Raw genomic sequence first — 25,848 nt, forward strand, 5'->3', positions numbered from 1 at the left:
AATAGGCACCGAATGTTAGCTGGAATAAACTAACACCTTAACTCTTTCTTTTTTTATAGGACACTTTTATGTACTAAGGTGTTAAATGCTCCCCGAAGGAAGGTGGGTGAACGCTTATAGAGAAAGGCAAAGAATGTGCAAATCAAGGGAAGAATACCAGACCTGCGATGGTATCCTAATTCATTACTTTATCTAAAAAAAGTATCGAAAAAAATATAAAAATAAGACGAGGTAATGGGTGTCTATTTATAGTCTATGATTGCATTGGTGATCCAGTTTTTACTATCAAATACTTATCTGTCGATTGGTGTTTATCTATGGTTATAAGTTGTCATTTTCTGTTTGCTGTCACCAGTTTTGCTGATGTCAAAATGATATACATACCTTAATGTTGAATATTTTAAATTTAATTTCTTATATATGTACAATACTAATCAATATGATTGAAAAAAATAACATTGTTTATTTATAGTGTTTAATTAAGTAATATCGTATTTGAGTTGAATTACAAGTTTCAAAAGCCAACAAAAATGATCGAAATAACGGTTAAACTCCTCAATGGATCGGTGTATTTATCGGGTGAATTGGTCAAATGTCTTATAACATTTCATCACACGGCTCAACCTGAACACAAAATATCTCAAAGCCACAGGTAAACAATCCTCAAGTTATTTAGTTTCATTGAACTAGGCAGAAGAATTGTCAGTTGAAAAACTGTTTAATTCATTCCACAAAGACTACATGATATCTTAAATTATTTAGATTAAAAATTTTGCTGAAATTATTTATTAAAAAAACATATCTATGTAGCTTCTTTTAAACTTTTAACTCTTATAGTACATACTTATTGTTAATTTTAAAAAAATTCTGTTAAATTCACATATTTGTAGTTTATATTAGCACTTTTTATCTATTTATATATTTTATATCTGTTGTATTCTTTCCAGTTCCCTTTATAATAAACCTAAAATAAAAATGTATACCCACACACTGGCCATGCCCTTGTGGGATCTAATTTTGTATTAATATAATATAAAATTTTTTTGTACTTGTAATCGTGGAGGTCCCCACCAAAAAGTTACATTTATTGCACAAAAAAATGCTTTAAATGCAAATCTGTTCTGTTTACTGTATTCTATCGAAATCTTAATTAAAGTTGCTACAAAACGTGACCAATCCTGTGTTAAACAAATATGAAATCATTAAATCGTACCAAAACGAAACTATTTTACTAGCTAGAATTCCTGATTACTTAAAATCATTTATAATAGAAATGTAACATTTTGGTGAGGACCTCCACAATTATATAACTAACTAACTAACCATCACGCCGCTTCTCCGCAGGGGTAGGCAGAGAGAATAGAGCGCCACACCACTCTGTCCTTGCAAACATTCTTCGCCTCTTCCACGTTCATGCATCTCCTCATACATACCCGCCGATGATTGTTACGACTCCTAACCTGACCACTTTCAAGTATTTGGCATACCTGATCGTGCCATGTTTTTCTCGGTCTTCCTCTGCTTCTTTTCCCACTAACATTCGCCTCATAAATTTGTTTTACCGTTCTTTCCTCACCCATTCGTTCCACATGTCCAAACCATCTCAACACACCTTTCTTAATTTTATCGATAATGCTTATCTCAGCTTTGCATTATAATTAATTATATTATATTGTTAAATACAAAAAATATATAATAAACAATTGAAATTTGTGTTATCATTTTGATTTTAGTGATGTTTTGGAGAATCTCGGATGGGCATCCGCTCAAATTCATTGCTTTTATTCCACAAAAGACAAACAGGAACCGGTGTCTCCTAAAGGGTTACAAAGAGTCGGTTCTATAGGTGGCACCAACACATCGTTGCAGACGTCGAATGGAACTTTGGGGAAAATCGTGTTGCAGACTAATCCCAAGATTTTATTCTGCGACTTGACAATTCCAGTCGGTGAAACTAAGTCTTGTAAGTAAAATATTTTATTTTACTTGTTCGGGAGTCTTACAGCTTTACATTTAAAAAAGTATATAATAAAAAATAGTTACATTAATATAAATAAAGCCAATTGAACAATTCCACATTTATGTTATAATAACTATTAAAACATTAAGAGAATTGAAAAAATTGAAGGAGTGTGTGTGTGAGGAAGGGAGTAAAAGGGTAAGAGTATGGTATAAAAAATAGAATTTGCAGGAAGGAAAAGGAAAGGAGAGGAAAGGAATTAAGTAGAGGAATATTGTGTTTATATTATATATCAGTGGCTAACCACAACTTTTTATGTGGGTAGACTATAGGAACAAGTATTACACTTGTATATTGTATATGTATGTTGCCCATCTCCGTAGTGTAATGGTCAGCACGCTCGGCTACCATACTGAAGGTCCCGGGTTCGATTCGCAGGGGGGAGTCAAATAAATATAAGTGATTTTTCACTCTGATATTTATTCAATATTACCCATGACTGGTACCTGAAGTGGAGGGCTGATCACCTTACCTTCAATTGTTAACAACAATCAAGATAACTGCATTTATATTATGCAGTGCCTTATGCACCATAAGGGTTAAAAAAAAGTATACGACGCTAATTAGTATACTAATTATGGTCGGTGTTGATGAAAAAACTGCCCTAAAACAATGTATAAATTTATAGTCATAGCCAATGTGTTGTTCATACCAAAAGGGTTATTTCATTTACATTTCCAAGTGTTTCATACTAAATGTGATACTTGCTCAAACCTAAATGTATCCCCTAAATATAAAATAATTACTGGAAAGACAGCTTCGTCATTAATATATTTTATTTTCCTTTAGTTGTTTACCGTGAAGTGTTGCCAATGGAAGCTCCTCCTTCGTATAGGGGTTTCAGCGCCAAGTATTCTTACAAAATTACTATAGCCACCCAGCGAGTCAACTCTCCAATCAAAATGATAAGAGTCCCTCTCCGAGTGCTCTCCGTTAGTTCTATAACTAACATGCCAGATGTGGCGGGACTGTGCTGCAACGAAACTACGGAAGAACTGCAACCCGCCAATCCTTTCCTGGAAGAAAGAAAAGTTGAAACGCCATTGGATATAGCCCTTCAAGTTTTACAGGTATAAAAATCTCTCAATATCCTCTTCATCAATCAGCTCAATTTTCTGTAGTTATTTTTACTATTTAGTCAGAAAAAATATTTTAAAAAGGTCGTTATGTAATTCAGCTTAATTAGATCTACCATCTGCCCACTAAAGTTTATAAAATGTCTTCAATTCAATTCAATTTATTTATTTACATTTAATATACACATTACAAACTTAAAATTTAAAGCGTATACATTAAAATAAAAAATATGCAAGAATACTATTGCTAAAAGTGTAAAAGAATCCCGCTTCGGAAAACTCCTTCAGACACATGGGACAGATCAATATCCAATGAGATATTGTTCAACATAGCGGTAGCTCATCCTACAGGCATAACCATCGGCAGGTTGGTCCTGGGTATAGGACCATTCTCACTAGATTTTTAATGGTTGTAGGATGTTACTTTGTAGCTTACAATGATGTACATACCTTAATTTTCAGAATATAACAGCCAGAAGAAGCCCAAATTTCTACATGATTACTAATGCGAGGGGGAAAGTTGCGAGATTTTGTTTGTTCAAATCAGCTTACAAACTAGGTGAAGATATAGTTGGAACATTTGATTTCTCCATCGGTACTGTAAAATGTATGCAGGTGAGTTAAACACGTATTATTTCCCATTTATACACGATTGAAATAATAAACTTATCGTACAATCATATTCATATCTCTGTACTTTTAATGTCGTTTGATGTCCATGGAGCCCTGTCTTCATTTCCTGAATATGTAGACATATTTATATATATAATTTTAAAAATTTAAGTTGTTAAATATGTACCACTATTTCTTAAAATCTATTTGACACGAGTTTTGATGCATTCAGCATCATTATCAAATCCTTTGCACAACCTGTTGGCTAAATGTCTTTGTATGTCTGTTTCCTTCAGTTAACTTTCTTCCTGACCGCATCCACCCACATGCTTGAAGCATATGTGGTCAGAGGAATTCTACAGCACCTACACATGTATATATTGACTGCATAACCTCTAGCAACACTCACCTCGTCAGTTCGACGGCTTTCAATATATTATTTGCAATAAGTGTTTCAGACCTTGAATTCATCCTTCAATGTCCCAAGGATACAACTCTAAAATTTAGACAAAGCTTCACGTACAGTGTTTGATAATGATGCTGACTACAAGGAGACACGTGATTTAATAGATTTGAATAAATAGTCGTATTTACTTTAGAATTCATATTACCACAAAGCGACAGCCAAATCAATTAATGAAATCAAACAACAACAAAAAAATTCATTTGAATATGTCTGCAGTTATATTGGCATCTGAAGAGAAAACAAAACGATCACCATTCCTTCGTATCCTAATTAAATATACTTGTCATACTCTCCTTATCATTCATCCTTCACGTTGTGTAATACCACTTTAGTATTATACAAAGTGAATGATGAATGATACCGAGAGTGCTATATTACCATACCACAAAGTTAGCAATGCTTTTAAGATACAAAATATATATATATTTTTCATTTATTGAAATCATTCTTCAGGTGTCTGTAGCGCTACAGTCTGAGGAGGAACTCAAGAATAAAGACAGTCAAAATAATACAGAAGGCACATTTCGTGCCATCACTTTTGCAAGACACCACGAAGTTACTCTCGGTCTGAGTCGGTCACAGCTGATCCTCGCTATCCCCCTTCACATCACACCGGCTTTCGATACGGATATCGGTAAGACAAACAAAATTTTAATATATACACAAATTACTAAAAGGGAGTATAAAATTGAGCAAACTGTATTTTACCTACATATAGAATGCCACCATAAACCTTTTTGCTTTAAATCAAACATCACTTGCGAAAAAATGATCTCCCATTTGTATTGTGAGGTGTGGTTGTTACTTAGGTACTATACCATAAAAATGAGTAGATATATTATTTTTATGATTTTTTTACACATTAATGTTAACATCCCGCTTCATATGAGTTACTTACAACCTCACAAAATCACTGGTTACAATAGTAAATTATTATTAACCATATCCGCTCCCTAGGTGGAGCATATGGAGTCCACAAACTGTCTCCAGGCTTTTCTGTCGGCTGCCAGCTCCCTTGCATCCTCCCAAGTCAGATCCGCGTCCCGAAGTTCTGACGAGAACTGCCGACGAATTGTCAGCAGTGTTCGTCCTGGGCGGCGCGAACCTGATGCCTTGTAAAAGAGGCAAGCTTGATTAAGGCTCTCAGGAGGCATGCGGAGTACATGGCCAAGCCAACTGAATCGCCTTTTCTTGACGACAGTTGCGACCGAGATTTGCTGCGTCCTACGCCTTATCTCTTCATTCCTCGCAAAGTCAAACCACCGCACGCCTAAGATTCTCCGCAAACACCTATTCTCAAAGCTTAGTACACGGCTGCTCTGGGCCCTTGTAAGGTGCCATGTTTCACAGCCGTATAAGAGAACAGGAGCAATGCAGGCATTGTATAGGCGGCATTTGGTTTTGGCAAAATATTTCTTATTTATTTAAAATAGTAAATAAATAAGAAATATTTTGAGTAAATTTTTGTTCACAAATGCTAGTCCACTTTGAAAGTTATTCATATCAATATTTTTATTGATATTTCAGTATAAATAGGAATATGGAGTCTGGGCATTTACAAAACACCATGTATTAAGTGATTAAACTTGAACGATCCAGTCGTTGTTGCCAAGGTTGTCACTTCTCTTCTATTAGTGTCATATCAGGTCCTCTTGACGTCAACTATCACTGAGAGTAATTGTCCTTGTCCTGGGCAGCTCAAAATAGCGCCTCGACGGTCCTGATCCCCGTTCAATCTCGTATATGCCGGAGCCAGGAGATCTGTCTTCTGCTCACACCTCGTGGACCCTCTATTTTGCCTTTTATGATTAGGTGCAATAGATCGTACTTCTCTCCTCTCAGCACATGCCCCAGATAAGACACCTTCCGGACCTTGATATCAGTCAGCAATTGTCTCCCTGTTCTTGCTTTTTAGAGCACATTTTCGTTGCTGACCATATCGGTCCATGGAATGCGTAGCATTCTACGATGCAGGTCAAACCATACCATATTCCCATCTCAATTAATTCTTCATCTATGCTGAAATATCAATAAAAATCTTGAAAGCTATTGGCAGTGGGCTCACGTTAGCTAGAAATTTTTGTGTTAAAAACTTACAAACTAACCATCACGCCGCTTCCGCTTTCCAGAGAATAGAATGCCATACCACTCTGTCTTTGCATTCGTTTGTCAACATTCTTCGTCTCCTTCACATTCAATTTGTGTGTTGTTTTCTAACAAATAAAAAGTCGGTTATTGTATCTCAATAATCTACACACGTTTAATTACCAAACCTCTCTTTGACATGCGGAAAAGAACTAATACAGTGTTCCCAATCCTCTAATGTGAGATCGTAAATCTCGCTTATCTCCAGTGCTACTGCGGATTCGTTGGAAACGGAATCTTTCTCTATCAAACAGGACTCCCCGAAGTATGCTCCATCGCTTAGGACTATTACTTCATTGCCTCCTCGGTCCTGGATGGAAATGGATCCGCATTTTAACAGATGCATAGTTTTTACAACCATACCCCCCTCCATTATTACCTGAAATACATTCCTTTAATTATTATCCACACAATAAATTCCGAAATATTATTGGATGTAATACAGGAGATGGTAGTGTTCTATCAATGCATTTTTATCTTAATCTTTCTCTCTGTCTTATTCCTCATTACTGAGGGGTGTGACCCTTGTGGAATCAATGACTCTTCTACAGTTATCCCTTGAATTTTTGTATAAAAATTAAACAGTATCAACTGACTTTTGTGAACAATTTTTTTTTGATTTTTTAATTTATTTTAAATACAGCTCACAGAACGTGTTGAGCTTTCACAAATTTGTAAAATGTGATATGATAGTATTAAAAATAAAATATGTATGTACTTGTTTCTTACCACTTTTGCAGTTGCTTCCTTCTACAAACCTGTAGATGGAAGCAACTTTAGCTTTCGAAACTGGTTGTAACAATATAATAGTCAAGTGGTAAAAAACCAGTGTTTTATTTATAATTTAATCATGTCTTACAGCAAAGCAAATGCTGTAAAAATAAATAAAAGTGATGAAATTATACTCATTTGAGTTTTTTAAAAATTTTTTTCAAAATGTAAAATAGATGGATTATGAAAAGAGCTAAATAAAGCTAACACTCACTTCTCCAGGAAGATGTACTTCCAAATAAAGATGCTCCACAATATCCATCAATAGTTTCTTTGGAAGATCCTTCATAAATGGTACTGCGTATAACAGTTTTTCACATTCGTATAATTTAATTTCTAGCTTCAACTTTTTAGAAAGTGTTGTCATTATTTTGTCTTCGTTAAAATATTTTCCTTCCCACTTGTAGTTGACATAGGTGAAAATTTTATTCTCCAATTCGTAAGGCAGTCCTTTCTTGGATACATAGTGCTTGAGGCTTAGCAGTTTAGTGTTGTAGTGTAACTCTACGTTGTTTGTGTAAATCTTGGACTGGTATACCGTGATTATGAGGTAAGATAAATAAATATACCCTGCTAAGGTCATTATTGCGGTAATAAGTGACTCCGCTTCCGATTGCGGAAAGTTGTTACTCTGTCCCGAGGTAGACAAAAAACCGGTCACAAAATAAAGAGTGGTAATATAGCGTGTCCACACAGAAGTGTTAGGCAAGTGAATGTTCTCTCGAATTATCCAGAGCTCCTTTCCGGGTAATTCTCCCCTTACAAAGTAAATGGTACGCGTGATTTGGTAGTAAAATCCCGTCGAGAATTGAACAAACATGATGCTTTTCAGTAAAAGATTGATGACATATTGCGTTCGGAAGCTAATATTGAACTGATAGAACAGTTCTTCCGCATAAGTAATCATACCGTGGATGCGTAACACTTTGAAGAAAGACACCGTTTCTCCCAATGATTTCTTTTTCAAAGGTAAAACGATAACTTGAAATGGGAGCGCTCCGATCAAATCGATTATAAAATTATTTTTTATATAATTAAATGCCGTTACAGATAAATCGAATACAATCTCTTTCGTTATCGGGTGGTAGTAAGCGGTGAGAAATTTTATCACAATGTTCAAGCACGCAATTATGTCACCTATGACTATAAGTTTCCCTAATACTTTTCTCTCTGAAACATAGAAATATGAATATATAAAAGGTATCATGGATATTTAAAGCACCAACTTTATATCGTACCTTTTCATAACTTGTTATTTGACTTTCATTTTAAAGTACATTAATATTTGACTTATACTTTGTAAATACCACTAAACATTAATAAATCTAATGTAACATTTAACATCATTATCAAAAATATTTAAATTGTGAAAACTCTTCACAAATTCAAAAATTCAACTTTGTTTTATTATATATGTGATTGTTATTTATTATGCGGTTAGCATTATTGTGTTAGTGCTACAATAGTGACGTGTAGTGTTGTTTGCATGCTGATGTAGTGATTTTCCTGACGAACTGATGGGCATGTCTCGAAACCGATAGACTGAAATCTCATTACTCTAACATTATTTGTTAAAAAAAAATTAAAAAGTAAAAATGAATACATAATCAAAAAAGAAATGCTAAAAATATTACTAATACAATTTCAAAATTATGTATTAAATGTTAAATGAAACTTGATTTATTGAGTCTATTAAGTTGTATTTGTTAAAAAAAAAAAACACAAAAATCAATTGCGACAATTGTTTCGCCTAGTTTAACTCGTTTAATCTTCACATTTGTGTAAAAATGCCATAACTAGTTGAAACGATTGTCACAAATTTGATTTTCATGTGTTTTTTTTAAACAATAAAATACTTAGTAGACTCAAAAAATCAGTGTTTGATTTAACATTTAATACATAAATTAAAATGGAGTTCTAAAAATTAAATGCCAAATCTATAAATAAACAATTTCAATGTTTATTTATATACCTTTGTGGTGAAAAAAGATGGAATAGGGTATGAATATCATTTCCGTGATCCATATGAAGAACAGGGTAATCTGCCAAGTCAGAAGGAATATACTGAAAGGGTGTATCATGAAGCCGTGTCTGGAAGTGATCTGTTTCCTCCTTTCCTTCATAAAGGCGACTTCGCTGCCGAGATTGACTTTGGTCCTTCGGTGGAGGGGGGACACGAGGAACCAGCTTCGCAACTGCCACAGGAAGCGATGAGTCAGGCTCGCAGACAGAGGGAGCTTCTCAGTGTAAACAGCCTGAGTAATCAACTGATTGATGTGCAGTTTGCAATGATGTTTCCGACTGTCATCTGTTGATAAAATTTGTAAGATCTGATCATGCATTTTTATGGTTAACATGCCCTGTGTTGTTAGCACTTCTAACACATTGTTGTCGGGCGGTTTTTTCATCAACCTCGACCTTAATTAGTATACTAATTAGGGTAGTATACTAATCGCAAGTAACCCCAAACCTAATTCCGATCTGTACAAGGTTTTTTTTGCATCTCATGCACACTACCAAAAGTAAGCAAATAGAACGCTTATAAGCATATCCCACTCTCTACCAACAGTATTTAAAAGACTTACCAAAATTGACCGCGACAATGTGTTAATGCTGGATTCATGGAATCCAAAGCGTCAGCATTCAGTTGGTAGTAACAATGATCCCTGTGGTGAAACTCTAAAGCAAATCAATAAGGCTGCAGATATATCCGGATGCCTCAGAAATTCGTGGAGGAACAAACATATGAGGATTGAAAGTAAAATGAAGATATACAAAATATGTGTTCAACCTTTAGCCACTGAAATCCGAGACATGGGCGGATACTTCTAGAACAAAATCTCGACTTTGAACCTCTGAGATGAGAGAGAACTCTTCGATCTATACCCGCAAACATATTGCAAGACCGCGTAAGAAACATTGATATCTGGGGGATGTGTAAGACGGAAGATGTTATGAGGTGGGGACAACAACGAAGGCGATACTAGTATGAGCATGTAAACAAAATGTCAGAAGACAGACTTCTACTTATCTCCCTTCAAGGAAACTCCGAAGGACGTAGACTAAAAAGGTAGAGAGATATCTGGTACTCGATATTCCAAGAGGAACAGTCTGTGGCAGACAGATCCCAGGATCTATAAAAAGATGATGAAGATTTAAAAAAAATTGTTTTATACTCCTGATTATATTTACCATTCACCATTATTACTGATATTATATCAAACAGTTATTTATATGTTTCTTCTATATTTTTATTCTTAAATAAATAATTATACTGACAGGGTGAAATTCTGTGACATTTTTTGCTGTTTATTTTTTTATTTAGAGAATTCCATTCCAAATCTTAAATATTAGTATCATTGCCTTCTATATTGAATGTAAGTCTTGATCTTAGTTAAGTAATGTCATATGTTTCAGGCATTATCGGAACCTACTTAAAGGGTCTCCATACACGCAATATTATTTATTTATTTGTTTATATTTATGTGTGCTCTGTTTTACTTATGGAATGAATTGACTAGGATGGGAGCAGATCTGTCCAAAAATTATTCTTAAAAGCGGCAGCTTATTTTATGCACTGGAAAAATACATGAATGTTTCTTTGTGTACAGGGGAGCCTGATATAGTTGTTGAGTACTACTGTTAACAACTTGCTTGATACATTGTCTGTTGTTTATTTAGAGTATTATTATCGTCATAAAATAAAAATAAATTCTCAGCAAGGCTATTTCATAACATGAACATTTATTTATTTATTTATAAATAAACATATATTTCATAAATGATTTCTTTCATAAACACAACATAATTTGAATATATTTTAACATGAAAATACACTCAGACCTCGGTTTGCGTCGTTCCACTTTGCGTTTTTTCGAAGTTATGTCGTTACTGAATTATGACTCATTTTCGCTGTGCGTCGTTGATTTTTCGAATTGCATTGTTTTTTATTACTATTCAGAGAATCATTTTTAAATCTTCGAAAAGGTAATTTTCCATTTTTGGTATATTTGATATTTTGGAACGTATCTACGACGCAAAGTTAGGTCTTAGTGTACTAAAATATTAGCTAAAATCCAGTCACGTGATTTTTTTTTATTTTTTTTAATATCTAGACAGCGAAGCAGTACACTACAGAATGAGTTCATAATATAAAAATGTTACATTTTCCCCTTTTTGTTTTAGTCTCCCTAAAATGGAAGCTGCATTTTGAGTTTGTTACAAGCACCTGCCAAGAGCTGAGTTTATCCGAAGACCAAAACGACTGGAATGCACCCATCAACGTCCCTATAGAGACAATGGTCTGGAACCTGCCAGTTCGGATATATCCAACTATTCCCAAACAAATCCCACATTTCTGCCAACCTAGCAATGTCTGTACATTAATTATTAAATAAATAAGACAATAAAGAAATGTTTAAAAGGTTTAAACGCCATTTTGAACAGTATTACTTAATAATAAAAAAGGATATTTTCCTCCATGTTTGATTTTGAAACGCATAATGTTTTTGTGTCTTTGAAATAGCGATTGCAAATTATGTGAAAGCAAAGTGATCAGTCTTACACTGTAGATACTAGTCAAAGAGTAACACTGATCACCTTGCCTTTGTATTGTTCACTATCAATGCTGTTTTATCTGACCCAGTACCCTTTACACCACTGGGTGTGTGATAATAAAGAAAAAGTGCATTATGCGTTATCAAATACCATATTTAATTTAATTCCTATATTTGTATATAAAGATTTGAAAACACTTAAAATATTGTTTATAAACAACTTGACTTACGTGCTGTTTACATTTCCAATATCCATATATAATATATACTAAAAACATTCTTATATAAATATTTTTAAGGTGTTAAATGTATAAATATTTTGTATAATTTATTAAAATGTTTACTAAAATTGTTGTTATTGTTTATTTGTTTCAATTTTGAAACTAGTTCTGTAAAACCAGTGCAAAAGTTCTGAGATGAAATAATTTTAAATATTGTTAATACAAATTCCACAGCATGTTTATCAATAAATTATAACCTTACCCAAATTCCCCACTATGCACCCAGCGGTTTTTATAGCAGCAATACATAGTTGGCCAAAATGATCCACGGGAAGAAAAAGAAAATGTTTTTTTTATAAAATGTCAAATATCAACATTTTAACACATGCACTGCTAACTTGCTTCTGATTAAAACTGTTTTTTCAAATGAAAATGAAGCCTGAAATCATTGACTTTTATGCTTTTTTTTAAAATGCTAAAACAATCTTCTCCATATACTACTACTACTACAACTACTTCTACCATCACGCCGTTTCTTCGCGGAGGTAGGCAGAAAGGATGGAACGCCGCACTCTTCAGTCCTGGCATACACTCCTGACTTCTTCATATAAAGTATGTTAAATGCATTATTCAAATAAATTTTAATAGGTCAAATCATTATGGTAAACACTCCGGTTATAAAAAAAGCCCTGGAACTATATTTCATTCCACTATACCCTTGGTTACGTCTTCAACCTTGAGGACACTTCGCTGTGATTAAATTATGGAGAAACAAAAAATATTAAAATGATTTGGTTAAAAAAATCCGTTATTAGTTTTTTGGTGGGGTAGTGTGGCAAAAACCTTCCTCTCCTGCTGTTTGAAATAACTCCTTGACTCCTCCAATCTCGGCCCAGATATACTAATTTTCAAGGCCAATAAACTTGCCTTCTACTTATATCTGTATTGTGTTATTTGGAAATTGTAATTTAAACACCGGAATAGTTGTTAAAATCTCTTTTTATTGTTAAAATTAGTCAGAATCGCTTAAATCTGACATTTCTTCATCTTCATCATTATCTTTACTTTTCTTATCCCAATCCTTCATTTTAGCACCCAGCATGAAGTCCTCCCTGTAAGAGAAAACATTCTTATTTATCTTCTTTTTAAACAATGTATAATATAAGAACAAAGAATAAAGAAAGCACCTACTCGCTACTATCTCCAAGAGACACGCCAAATGGATTGGTCACGTGTTGAGACAAGAGGTTTTCCTGCACATAATAATAGAGGGGACGATCGAGGGAATAAACACCAGAAGACGCCCACATCGCCAATACCTAAGCGACTATTACGAAGACATGGGCTGCTACACGTATGAGGAGCTGAAGAGGGTTCGGGAAAATAGACCAGAATGGCGATGGAGATGTCATTTATAATTTATGTTTGAAGCACTAACTTTGTGATTTTCCATTTTATAATTAAAATGTAACTTTGTTTTAAAATCACTATAAATATTTTATTATAATGTCTACCGGTTTCGAAGCTAACCGCTTCTTTATCAAGACTTGATCAAGAAGCGGTTAGCTTCGATAGCTTCGAAACCGGTAGACATTATAATAAAATATTTACTGTGATTTTAAAACAAAGTTACATTTTGATTATGAGATGTAATTTGTTGCTGCAGACCAATCCACAGGTATGAAACAAAAGCAGTATGATTTTTAGCCCCTTATGTAATCTATAAATCAATGTCCCACTCATGCAACGAGTTACATTATCAAACGGAGTGCCAATTTTAAATCATATCACAAAGAACATTAAAATGTATGTAGATGACAGTAGTGGAGAAGGCAGTGCAAGAATCTATTTCTTTCAACATTTGTTTAGCAACACTGAGCAACCAACTTAAAATAAAACTCACACAGAAGGTACTTACTAGACCTCAACTACTAGAATTATACTACTACTAATGACATTTTCCCCGCCAAATAGTGCATAGGGCACTGCATCAATATTTAGTTTGTTGATTATATAATTTATTTTTAATTGTATAACAGCGAGATCAGTCCTGCGCTTCTGATAACAGTCTAGGGTAATATTAAATAAATATTAGAATGAAAAAATAACACTTATATTTATTGCGACCCCCCGGGGAATCAACCCCAGAACATCCAGCATGGTAGCCGGATGCAATAACCACGACGCTATGTATGCGGACAAAATAGAATCATACCTAAATTATCATTATCAAGATAAAAGGAATCGACATCGCAGGAGGCTAATCCCTCTTAAAAACAGGCCACAAGGCCTACACCAAGATGAAGAAGGAAGAAGAAAAAGATAAAAGGTAAAAAGACAATAAACAAATTAGCTAATAACAGTATGTGAGGAGAATGGAACCATTGAAAATCCCTCACATTGCACTGCACGGTCAACTCCAAGGCAGACTACCAAAGAGATGGATTGACAGCTGAAAATCAACATAGCAGGAGGCTAATCCCTCTTAACAGGCCACAAGACCTACAACAAGCAGAAGATGAAGAAAAAAGGGAAGGTGAAAATATATGAAAATTGCAACATATTGATTTTGACTTTCTCATCAATTTTACTTAGCTAATAACACCTAGTTCAGATGAGTCTGTACTGAGCATATAAAAGTGCTTGTTAAAGTATAAAATATAGGCCTCAGTTATAAGATATAATATTATGGTATAATACAATGGTTATGCCTGTAGGAAGAGCTACCGCTATGTTGAAAAATATCTCATTGGATATTGATCTGTTCCATGTGTCTTAAGGAGTTTTCCGAAGCGGCATTCTTCTACACCTTTAGCAAGAGTTTTTGCATGTTTTAGATTTTTGTATGTATTTAATGTATACGCTTTAAATTTTTTAGTTTATAATGTATATGTTAATTGAAAATAAATCATTTAAAAATTGAATTGAATTGAATTACCTAAAGACGTTCCACGTTGACGGTTCTTCTTTTTTAATATCACTTTTTATTTCTCTCTTTAAGCTGGCAGAATCATTGACCTTTTCGGATTTACTTTGCCCCATTAATTTATCCAAGAATAGAGTTTTGTCCACGGATTTGAGAATTTTGTCTTTTTTTCTTTCTAGCGGCCCGGCAGACTGCATCTTCTGTTCTATGTCCTTCTGCTGATTCCGCACGGCATTGAATAACTGAACCACGCCTCTGGTGGCAATTTTGGACAGGATTTTTTCTCTTTCTTTTTCTAATGCTGTGGGCTTTACTCTAAAGTTTGGAAGATTTTCGGCTCTCTAAAAAATTAAAAAATGTACATTGTGAAAATAGAATATATTACAAAAAAGTGGTATTTATGAAATTTCGTGTGGAGATTGCGATAAAAAATATATAGGCCAAACCGCGAGAAATTAGATTGCAATTAAAGAACATCATAGCCGATCACCTTTCCTCCATGTGTTAACGATCAAGATAACACTGTGTTTGTATGATGCAGTGCTCTATGCACCACTGGGGTGCGGATAAGGGTTTGAATGGATGAATGAATATAAAATACCCTCCATTTGTTATCACACTGCAAGTGTGTGCATATCACATATTTATTTATATTGAATATTGGAAAACTGACCCTCTTGCTTATAGTGTCATCTTCGTCTTGGCCGGGAATTTTCAATTTTAGTTCCTCTGCGGACGGTTTTTCCTCTTTGATCTCGCCGATAACTTCAAATTCTTCTTTTACAGTCTTGGCCTTTTTTATATCGGAGATTTTCTTGGCTTTTGATAAAACTAAAGACCTCTTCCCTTTAGGTTTGTTGGTCTTCAAAATTTTTGCTATAGAATCGGCCCATCCGGCATTTGCATCTTCTTCATCCCCGTCACTTGCTGCTCCGTTTTCTGACGAGCTGCCGTCATTAGATTTGTTATTTTGAGATGAATCAGATTCATTATCATTATTACTATTTATTTCGTCCTCTATTTCAACTGAGGTGTCGCTTTCAGCATCTTCGACATCTAAAACAGAAAAATAAATTACAATCAATGTATTGATACACTTGGGGGGAAATTAAAATTATAATTTTGTTACTTACTTTCTATTAGAGTAGTAGTCATATTTTTATACGCCGTCATTTTTTAAACTGTAACGTGCCACTAAAAATAAATTCGGACAACTCTTTTTATAATTTATTTTTATTTATTCACTTTCATACAACCGCACGGTTAAAATACATTTAAATAGCAATGTTTATTTACATTACTGCTACAATATAGGTTATGCCGCACGTGCATGTCATAAATTTGACATTTGTCACTTTAGGCTATTAAGAATATGGTTACATAACCTGGCGAAAATGTAAATACCGGGGATAAATGAATAACGTAAGTACTTATTTATTTTTCTATTTTATTTTTGTGACTATGAAGTTTATCGATTATTGTAATTTTTTTCCAAATGAATTGGAATTTTTTACAAGGTAAGTTGGAGTAAAATAAGAAAAAATTGGAACGCTTAGGGATTCGATTTCATTATTAGCATTGGGTAAATAGCATGTCGATGATTGATGTATCATGAATATTGTTTTATTTATTTCTAAATTTATACGAAGGATACACACAGTGGTAGACTTATGATTACAGCATAATATTTTCCAAGCAACCAAAAGTAAATATGTGATCCAAGGTTTGTATAAAAAAAAAAAACATGTAAACAAATCTAGACTCTTTATTCCTCTCAAGTCCACAAGATATTTTAAATTATTTATTGCCTTACAAAGAAAAAATAGCTAGCACGCCGTTCAACTGCAAGGGTAGGCAGAGAGAATAGAATGCCATACCACTGTCTTTACAAAAAAAATGGCCTCTTCTACATTCATGCATTTCACACATACTGACCGCTTAAAGGTATTTGACATACTTGCCATACTGTTACTTGCAAAGAAAGTTATCCATATTCAACATGTTTTCAATCATTCTTATCTGTAGTTTCATTATTGCTGTTGTTCCTTTGGCCCAAATTGTTTACCACTGACTCCTACTGAGTTTAGTAGTTGAGGAGCAGTGCTTAATTTCAGTGAAATAGGGTATGTCGCTCGCTCCTTTGAACAATGTCAAATATAAAAAAAACTAGATTTTTCAGGAGATCATTTTGAAAGTTTAAGAATATAATAAAATATATTAAAAATAAATATGAAGCCACTTATTAAACTTTCTACTGTGCAACAGATCTTTTTAGGCAAAACCTGAAGATTTTTTCTCCATTTGAAAATTATTTAGTATATTTAAAAATTAAAATAAAAAAATACCTTTTCTTCAAAATGCAAAAACAACACTTTCTGCCCTGTATCGGGTAAATATTAAGTTAAAAATATGCTGCTTTTGCTGGGATATAGTACATTTTCTGGGCATTCCGAAAATATGCACAACTGAAAATTTACGATTTTCGATATGACGTTGTTGAAATGAGTGAGCGGTGTGTGCTTTATTTGGTCAACATGTTGTCAATAATAAAATAAAATAAAAACAAATAAATCAAGCTACTTTATTCATTTTCAATGAATGAAGATAATGGCATCTTGGAATCACATCTTAATGTAAGGTTTAGTGTGGGTTCAATTAACTGGAGAAACTCAACACAGTATGCATTAAACGTAAACAAATACAACTACTGACATAATAAAATAGACAAATGATTGCACCATATATTTTTACAATGACTGATTTAGTATATTTTCAATTCTGTACAACTTGTCTCGTTTTAATACTAGCAAGTCGAGGGGATTGTCTTCTGGGAGTGGAATGATTGGCGCGTAACGGGGTGTTGGGCTTTCTTCCTTCTGCCAGGGAACTTTGTGTGACTCTGAATGTTTTATTTGATTTAACACTAAGGGGCTTCTTGATCGGTGGCGTATTTCGTGGAGTTTTATGCAGCAGTCCATTCACTTTCATCTTGTGACTCGGGGTGTTGCCATCCTTAATAGTCAGCTTTTCACTCATCGGAGTGCACACATCGTAAATAACCTCTTTCAACTGCGAAGATAAGTTAAGGTTTTCCTTCATCTTGGTCATTGCGAGTGGAGATTTTATTTGTTTAGATCGAGACCTCTTCGAAACGTAACCGGGACTCTTGCACGCTTTTCTCAAATGCTTATTTTCTAGCGCAGACACCGAAGTATCAGTGTCTGCGGACGAATTAGCTAAATATCTATTTTGTGACTCGGATGTTGCGTACTTCCTCGGTTTCCTCGCAAACCCAGTGTGTCTCGCCGGCTTTGTGGTAACCACCTTTTTCTCTAAAGAGGTGTCGGAGTCCGTCATGCCGTCGAATAAGCGAGCTTTCGCCATTACCATTCCCGCATTCTGACTCCGCAATTTGGCGACTGACGCCCGTCCAGTGAGAGGATTTTCCATATTTTCTACATTAGACAAGAATAAATTAGCACTTTTCCACGAAGACTCAGCGGCCACATTTGATGTTAGTTCTTTGATTTCTTTCGGAGACGGTTTGGCCATACTGACATCCCCGTGGAACGAGGAGGCCCGCTTAAACTGATTTCTCATAAAGTAAGCTTGATTGTTGTGCGCGTTGGTAGGCCGGGTACTGTCGCACTCATTGACAGAGAGTCTTCTTTTATTAAGAGGTGATTCGGTGCTGGAATTGGCATTAAGGATAGCCGGACTAGGATGAGATAAGCCAGTGTTAATGGTATTTGGTCTTCCCCGTCTAAGAGTGATCTGCGGATAGAAGGGATTGCCTCCTTGGCACATGCTCGTCTGCGAAGAGGCGTTCCATGTCTGCGTTCTGGTTAATCTAGTGACATTTTCTCGAGATCGTCTTCTCAGGGTGCCTATTTTCCTGGCGCTCGGTGATCTGATGATCTTGTGTTCGTCGCTCTGCCGTATCTTGAGTTCTCTACTGAGTCTCCTGGCGAGTTGCTCGGATCCCGGGGAGGCCAGGATAGCCGCCTCCTCTAGAGTTTTCTCGTACGCAGTCTGAACTTGTTGGACCGGTTCATTAGTACTGGAATGATCGATGGCGGTTATGACGTTAAATTCTTGCGATATTCTATTTTCAATGGCGGAAACTCTATTTTTGATCGCTTCATACTCGCTTTTGGGTATTCTCACATAGTCAGTTTCTTTATTAGATGAAAGGTCTACTTCTTCGGAATATTCTGGCTTAAGACTACAACCATCGAGTGACCTACGATTCTTGTTCGTTACATTGTGAGTCGTCTCTTGTAGAGCATTATAATTAAATAGTTTCTCTTTAGATTTTCTTCCGATGCTCAGTCGCAGCTTTTTATGCTCCTTGTCTCCTCTGAAAAAAAATATCACAATAATTACAAATCCATATATGCAAAAATATTTTGGATATTGAAGTCACATGGGTGGCAACTTACGTGACTCTCATCGGTGTGCAGGTAATTGTTCTCTGAGGTAAATTGTCCAATATTTCCTTCCTGAAAGTGACACAAATTAATACATGAACAAGTCCACTGTCACAATATGGAGGAATTCCCAATATCTCAAGCTGCTCACCTCTTCTTGGCGGACAGTCCTAACTGGACTTCCTGTTTTCTCTTGTTGATGGCCTTGTCCAGTACGGGAGTAGCGAGGGGATCGGGAGTGGAAGACTTAGCAGACGTTGCACCGGCACCAACCATTTTGCGTAATCCATTCAACATACCTGTAGTGAATATAAAGCCCAAATTAAAAATAAATAAAAAGAATTGCATATACTTGTCATGCTAGTAAGACATCATAGTGTAAACCTAAGACTTTATTTTTGATTCCATAATGTTCATACACATGATGATGTGATTGTGGTTGGAGATGTCCAATATGAGGAGAATACGTAACTGATTTTTCAATACAATTTCGTTGTCATAATTTACTTTGTTTAAAATCACTGTATTTACCAAATAATTATGATGGCAACTGGTTTTAAAGCAAACATCTCCTTCCTCAAGACTCATTAATACCAAAAACTATCTACTCTGTAAATCCAGGTAACATTTGACGTATGTAATACATTTTTTTCTTAAAAAACCATTTTTGTATGGAAAACATTTGTATTTTCTTTTACATTTTTGTATTAAAAAAATATTCAAAATAAATATACGGTTTTAAAAAGAAATAAGTAATTTTTTTTCTTATATAATAAAAAAGTCGAATTCCAATATATATTACAAAAAAAAATTGAGTGCGAAGTGACGCCTAGCCTCTAGAGCTGCCTGACCTATTTGAAGATCTCAGCCTTAACAAAAATTCAAATATTTGGCAGTCAAAAGGGCTTTGAATAGTTGCAATTTGTTTACATAATGGAAAATCTCATAATTAGTGCTTCTTTTAAAAAAATAAAAAAATAAACTATGTTCGCGTTGTTGGAATTAATGAGTCTTTACAGTAAACGAACATGGTAAATGTTGCGACCCTATTACTATCCCCACAGGTGATCTTCTGGCCCCGGTATTCCTATGTATGCTACTAACGTGTAAGGGACCCACTTCTCCTCTTCTTCTTCTGTCTCTGCTCCTCTTCCCTGCCACCTTCCTCCCCCTTCGTCAAGTGGGACACGGTGGTTTCAGGAACCCGACCAATGAGACTGGCATTCTCTATGAAGAACTAGAAAATTTAAAACAATTCAATATAACATCATAAATTTTTTTTAAACTTCATGTACAGAATATATGGCATACTATGAAAACTGACTGGGTCAAAAAGAAATCGATTGCCAAGACTTAACACATTGTTTGCGGGGAACGCTAAAAAGTGTCTTTCACTTACTATTGGTAGAGAGCAGGAGACTCTTATAAGAGTTAGCTAGCTAGCTAGCTAGTTAGCTAGCGACATGTTATTTTTTTCAGTCTAATAAATGTGGTACACTACCATAACGAGAAAGTGAGACAACTAAACTACTCGGCTTTCGTTTGATCTAGTGTCCCGCTACCCGCACTCAGTCGCCGCATGACGGCGCATTATTTATGACTCAGTTGGCGGTAATTTGGTACTTGCTGCGAGCTATGTACTACGATTTCCATACAAATATGAACTGGGGTCTTTTGGTGCCCCCCCTTTGAATCATATGTAATTTTTGGATGATTAGTACAGGAAAGGTTATAGAAAAACTCTCAACAAAAACCCAACAACTGGAGAAAGGATAAAAGTCACGTTTGCGTTCGTTTGTATAGCCTCTGTGACATCAAATGTCAATGTTGGTATTTGTGAAATATCTAGCAGGGACGGTATCAGACTATAAAAATCATAAAATATAGGATAGCATTTACCTTGATTAACCTGACATGCTGCTCCATTCTCTGTGGTGGATAGGACTGTCCAAGAGGCATGACACTCGGAGCTAGGACGATGGCCAGATTATTGGCATCCATTCTGTTCACCTCACTCTTGGAAGACACAAACCTAAAAAACTGTAAAAAATACAAATAAAAAAAAATTGATACAAATGTACATACATATCGTCACGTGAATGCAGAACTATCTTTAGATACAAGTAAATTTTTGATAATCTATTGTATTCTGCATTGCTCCTGTTCTCTTATATGGCTGTGAAACATGGCACATTACAAGGGCCCAGAGCGGCCGTGTACTGAGCTTTGAGAATAGGTGTGTGCGGAGAATTTTAGGCGTGCGGTGGTTTGACTTTGTGAGGAATGAAAAGGAATGAAAAGAAAGCAAATCTTGGTCACAACTGTCGTCAAGAAAAGGCGATTCAGTTGGCTTGATCATGTACTCTGCATGCCTCCCGAGTCAAACTTGCTTCTTTTACAAGGTATCAAGTTCGTGCCGCCCAGGATGACCACTGCTGGCAATTCGTCGGCAGTTCTCGTCAGAACTTCGGGATGCGGATCTGACTTGGGAGGATGCAAAGGAGCTGGCAGTCGACAGAAAAGCCTGGAGAGTTTGTAGACTCCATATGCTTCACTAAGGGAACGGATATGGTTTAATTTATTTATTTTGATTCTTTATGCAACTGATTTTGTTGTTCAGAAAGTTCTTAACTTCAACCAATAGGCTGATTTTGGAATTTCTAAATTCAGTCACATAACTCCACTAATTTGCGAACTGCACTAGTTATGCTTTCCCGAAAGGGTAGAATATAAACTCTGGTGGCATAATACGGCTACAGATTATCTAATAGAGCTGTGCTCTCCAGACAATTTGGTTGGTAGACATCTCACGCGTGACACGAGTTTCGATGCATTCACAATGGATTTTAAGAAATAGTGATATTTACCGAGTGAAATTGAAATTAAAAATGGATAGATATTACCAAAAAATGACTGCAAAATTAATTGATGACAACTGGTTAGTACAAAATATATATCGCTTACTCCTTTCAAGAACGTCATAAATTAAAAAAACTTGATTTTTCAGGAGAACATTTTTAAAGTTTAAAAATTAAATACAATGTGTTAAAAATAAATATCAAGCCACTTATTGAACTTTTTACTGTGCAACAGATCGTTTTAGGTAAAACCTGAAGGTTTTTTCTCCATTTGAAAAATATTTAGTGTACTTAAAAAAAATAATTAAACAATACCTTTTCTTCAAAATGCAAAAAAAAACACTTTTTGCCCATTAGCGGGTAAATATTAAGTTAAAAACATGCCTCTTTTGCTGGGATGTAGTACATTTTCTAGGCATTCCGAAAACATGCACAACTGAAAATTTTCGATTTTTGATTTATGACGTTCTTGAAAGGAGTGAGCGATATATCCAATCAGTTAAAGCTCACCTCCATTATATAATGTAAAATATATAAATAAGGCAGCGGCAGCAGCAGCAAGGCATTCTGTATGGCACTTATCCTGAGGGCATCGGACAGCAGGAAGCAGCGCAGAAGCAGTTCCTGCATGTCCGGCCCGATGATGGGGTCCGGGAGTGCCCTGAGATATAATTTCAGGATGCCGGCTATGTCTACGGCGTGGCAGGACTTGTCTATCCTTCCCCCACTGTCCAATATTTTCTGGAAACAAACAAATAATATTATTTTAATTTTGAAAATGGCATTGTAATATTACATTTATAAAAAAAGTAAGTTCATTGCATAATTAAGATATTTATGTATTAATTTAAAATCAAACACAGATTTTTTGAGTCTACTAAGTTTGATTTCTGTTTTTGATTTAAAATTAATACATAAATTAAAATGGAGTTCTACAAATTAAACGCCAAATATAAATTAATTAAGAGATTTCAGAAATTAAAAAAGCGATTAATCAAAATTTAAATATTATTATTAATCAATTGAATTTAAGTAATAGCCCTATTTTTAATATTTTTGCAATTCCTTTTCTTAGAAATAACAGTAATAAAAACTCCACTCCCCAAAATGACTCCCCCAAAATCCCCTCTCACTCCAAACCTAACTTAATAACCTATTCCTTAAACACTATGAATATTTCAATGTTTTACAATTAGTACATGTTTAACCCTGATTATGATAAGGTTCTTGTCGACACTAGTTGGAGAAAAAAGTTGTCCCTTTAAAAAGTGGTCAAAAACATAGTTGTTTTGTTTTATAAAGTTTATAAATTGTACCACAAAGTATGTGCAAAAACATTCAATAAAATAATATTCACATTAGTAAAAATAGAGACTGGAAAGCAAATAGGGTAAAAATAACAGTTTGATTTTCAATTTTACACTAAATAAAAATTTTCAGAGTATTTAACCCATGATATAAAAATACAAATAATACACATTATTATTTTTTTTTTTAAATAAGAGTAATATTTGTGTTTTTATTATTTACGCAAATATTTCAATTTCATACTATTTCTGTGAGCCTAAGCGGCTCATTATTATAAATATGTATTTAATTGTGGTACAGTGGGTTTGACCACAACCCGACACAAAACACTACACAACCCGACACATAAATAAAACACTTGAGTATTAGATTGTTACGACTAGTTTTGGAAGCTACAGATGCTTCCATTTACAGGTTTGATTAAAAACTGATTTTTATTTAAATTGGAAACAGAATGTGCAAAATAAGGTATTCAGTTGATAAAAATTGATGAGGCAATAGGACATAAAGATCTATCGGATGTAGTGGTGTCTTATTTAGAAAATATGACAAGAAGAATAAAACAAAGAAATGAGATATTATGTGACAGATCTTGATTTATATAAGACATTGAATCCATTGTGTCTATTGTATTGTTGTATCTTTTGTATTGTTTTTAGGGATCAACTTTATTAATTTATTGTGAACTATACACATCCACTATCATTTTAAGGAATAAACTAAATATGCTATAAATGGTTTTTACATAAAAGGCAAGGAAAATTTTCTAAGGCAACTAATAAATAAAAAAATATATATTTATAGGAATATAAACTTATATGCATAGTATACAAACCTTTATATCCTTTTGTCTCGTTTGTGATCCAGCTTTCCTAAAAAGACCTTCGATATGTACGTGGCATTTCAGCATATTGCAAGCTTCAAACACAATGAGTGGTACTGAAAGCTTACTCCCACAACAAGTGACTGTTTGTAATGGTACGCTGGTGATATCAGCTCCAAATGTTACTGCGGTTCTCTGTTAATGAAATAAACAGAATATTACGTAAATTACCATGCAAAACATCGCTGATTTTTGCATAATCTTATACAAAGACAAAACAGTGAACATCTGACATACAAATACTTTATATAAAGAGTATCTTATAATTAATCGAATTCGTGAAAAATACATCCATGTAAATATACAGAAAATTAATCCGTCCGAAAGAAACATAAAATAATACCGGGTAATATAAAATCTCCATTAATTACCTGTACTGATTTGCCGTTCGACTTTTTTAATCTGTACTTGATTCCGTGATTTCTTAATTCCTGAAGTACGGCACATTGAAGATTTCGAACGTTTGAAAGGTCATTAATAAACATTGTTCTTAAAGCTATATTTATATTTTATGTTAACAAAACCTAAAATAGGACACCGCCGCTTGGAAATCCCATCAAAATTATTCAAATTTCAAAACGAGATTTTGCAATCACCGTTATAAATTTGTCTATGGTTTTATTAAACACTTGTTTATGGTAAATAGTGCTGCCATATGTTGGATATTTGAAAATTGTACAAATATCCACGTAAATACCATGAGTAAACAATGTACTGTAGAGATTTTTTAAATAAATTTGTTTACTTTTATGTCATTTGATCCTCTCGAAGCATGAAACTGATAAATATGTGTCTTGGTATACTTTTTAATATAGTTGTGTGTCATTATACTAATTAATTTTCCGTTCAACATATGATTTAAAGTACGAGGGGCATATGTAAAGTAAGGTCTCCAAGGCCTGCGCGTCCCCGTACGCAGCGCTACGCAAAATCTGGCAAGACTGTTGTGTTCGTTGGTCCTTCCCTCACCCTGCCACATAAACGGCATCTCGCTAGCAACCTCAGTGTCGGCGCAGCAGCTATTTTGCGATGGACGTCCTGATTTTTGCTCCCACCAAATGCGAACTGCGTTCTGTAATCATTCAAAGAATGTTGCTCCGACAGAAATTTATCGCCATTTGGAAGAAATGTACGGTCCAAAATACATTGAAGCAAAAAATGTGCTGAATGAGTGCAGATAATTTTCTGTTGACCACCTAAACGTTCATGATGCGGAGTGAAGTGGCAAGCCGTAGCGTACAGAAGAAATTGTACGGAGAGTGGAGGACTTTATGCTCGAAGACGGCCGGCAAACCCTCGATGAACTGGCCGGAAAACTGGAAAGTGTGTATTGTAAATACTCTATTCACTTTATATTGATCAAAACTTGCAGTACCGAAAGGTGTCGGCAAAGGTGGGTCCCAAAAATGTTGACTGAGGAACATATGTGCAAGCGCGTTGAGTATTCCCAGTATTTTCTCGCCGGTTTTTAAGAGGAATGAAAATAATTTCTTGACTCATTAGTCACAGGAGATGAAACACGGGCTCATTATTACACACCAGGAATGAAAGAGCAGTCAAAACAATGAAAACATTC

At 34.7% G+C, this 25,848-nt stretch overlaps 4 protein-coding genes across 6 annotated transcripts; 1 reads left to right on the forward strand and 3 right to left on the reverse strand.

Moving 5' to 3' along the window:
- The first annotated feature begins 320 nt into the window (after positions 1–320).
- Positions 321–11,996, forward strand: LOC148305676 (RAB6A-GEF complex partner protein 2). Its single transcript, XM_088266360.1, has 6 exons — positions 321–652; positions 1,734–1,963; positions 2,810–3,090; positions 3,559–3,711; positions 4,628–4,808; positions 11,276–11,996. Exons 1-6 carry the CDS (start codon positions 531–533, stop codon positions 11,485–11,487), a joined length of 1,179 nt encoding a protein of 392 aa, XP_088122486.1. The 5' UTR covers positions 321–530; the 3' UTR covers positions 11,488–11,996.
- Positions 3,567–11,185, reverse strand: LOC148305677 (potassium/sodium hyperpolarization-activated cyclic nucleotide-gated channel 2-like). Of its 2 annotated transcripts, XM_088266359.1 has the most exons (5): positions 10,283–11,185; positions 9,063–9,398; positions 7,305–8,260; positions 6,443–6,698; positions 3,567–3,694 (listed from the first exon to the last, which is right to left on the reverse strand). In XM_088266359.1, exons 1-5 carry the CDS (start codon positions 10,290–10,292, stop codon positions 3,645–3,647), a joined length of 1,608 nt encoding a protein of 535 aa, XP_088122485.1. In that variant the 5' UTR covers positions 10,293–11,185; the 3' UTR covers positions 3,567–3,644. The 2 variants fall into 2 exon arrangements, with proteins under 2 accessions (XP_088122485.1, XP_088122484.1); XM_088266358.1 differs by lacking the exon at positions 10,283–11,185 and having other exon boundaries at positions 9,063–10,255.
- Positions 11,997–12,848: 852 nt separating the features above from the next.
- LOC148305678 (RRP15-like protein) lies at positions 12,849–16,146 on the reverse strand. The gene is made up of 4 exons (XM_088266323.1): positions 15,927–16,146; positions 15,467–15,849; positions 14,806–15,134; positions 12,849–12,979 (listed from the first exon to the last, which is right to left on the reverse strand). The coding sequence occupies exons 1-4, from the start codon at positions 15,964–15,966 to the stop codon at positions 12,880–12,882; spliced, it is 852 nt and encodes a 283-aa protein (XP_088122449.1). The 5' UTR covers positions 15,967–16,146; the 3' UTR covers positions 12,849–12,879.
- A 1,206-nt stretch (positions 16,147–17,352) lies between these two features.
- Positions 17,353–24,875, reverse strand: LOC148305679 (uncharacterized). Of its 2 annotated transcripts, none has more exons than XM_088266328.1 (8): positions 24,644–24,875; positions 24,225–24,407; positions 22,592–22,822; positions 21,123–21,263; positions 20,343–20,460; positions 19,375–19,522; positions 19,236–19,295; positions 17,353–19,153 (listed from the first exon to the last, which is right to left on the reverse strand). In XM_088266328.1, the coding sequence occupies exons 1-8, from the start codon at positions 24,755–24,757 to the stop codon at positions 17,566–17,568; spliced, it is 2,583 nt and encodes an 860-aa protein (XP_088122454.1). In that variant the 5' UTR covers positions 24,758–24,875; the 3' UTR covers positions 17,353–17,565. The 2 variants fall into 2 exon arrangements, with proteins under 2 accessions (XP_088122454.1, XP_088122453.1); XM_088266327.1 differs by having other exon boundaries at positions 17,355–19,153; positions 20,328–20,460.
- Positions 24,876–25,848: the final 973 nt, after the last annotated feature.

This window comes from Brachycentrus maculatus, unplaced genomic scaffold, assembly GCF_059751285.1.
Source record: "Brachycentrus maculatus isolate JH-2025_06_01 unplaced genomic scaffold, ASM5975128v1 h1tg000266l, whole genome shotgun sequence".
Taxonomy (NCBI): domain Eukaryota; kingdom Metazoa; phylum Arthropoda; class Insecta; order Trichoptera; family Brachycentridae; genus Brachycentrus; species Brachycentrus maculatus.

Excerpts from the sequence above, each read along its gene's own strand:
- LOC148305677 (XM_088266358.1), bottom strand. The coding sequence starts at position 9,498 with ATGAAAAAACCGCCCGACAACAATGTGTTAGAAGTGCTAACAACACAG. Across the intron at positions 6,699-7,304 it reads AAGTACATCTTCCTGGAGAA|GTAATAATGGAGGGGGGTAT; the intron begins GTGAGTGTTAGC and ends AATGTATTTCAG. Across the intron at positions 3,695-6,442 it reads GCATGTCAAAGAGAGGTTTG|TACCGATGGAGAAATCAAAT; the intron begins GTAATTAAACGT and ends TACATTTTACAG.
- LOC148305678 (XM_088266323.1), bottom strand. The coding sequence starts at position 15,966 with ATGACGGCGTATAAAAATATGACTACTACTCTAATAGAAA. Across the intron at positions 15,135-15,466 it reads ATGACACTATAAGCAAGAGG|AGAGCCGAAAATCTTCCAAA; the intron begins GTCAGTTTTCCA and ends TTAATTTTTTAG. Across the intron at positions 12,980-14,805 it reads TCAACGTGGAACGTCTTTAG|GGAGGACTTCATGCTGGGTG; the intron begins GTAATTCAATTC and ends TTTCTCTTACAG.
- LOC148305676 (XM_088266360.1), top strand. The coding sequence starts at position 531 with ATGATCGAAATAACGGTTAAACTCCTCAATGGATCGGTGTATTTATCG. Across the intron at positions 653-1,733 it reads AAAATATCTCAAAGCCACAG|TGATGTTTTGGAGAATCTCG; the intron begins GTAAACAATCCT and ends TTTTGATTTTAG. Across the intron at positions 3,712-4,627 it reads GTACTGTAAAATGTATGCAG|GTGTCTGTAGCGCTACAGTC; the intron begins GTGAGTTAAACA and ends ATCATTCTTCAG.
- LOC148305679 (XM_088266327.1), bottom strand. The coding sequence starts at position 24,757 with ATGTTTATTAATGACCTTTCAAACGTTCGAAATCTTCAATGTGCCGTA. Across the intron at positions 24,408-24,643 it reads CGAACGGCAAATCAGTACAG|AGAACCGCAGTAACATTTGG; the intron begins GTAATTAATGGA and ends TTTCATTAACAG. Across the intron at positions 21,264-22,591 it reads TTTTACATTATATAATGGAG|TTTTTTAGGTTTGTGTCTTC; the intron begins GTGAGCTTTAAC and ends TATTTTTTACAG.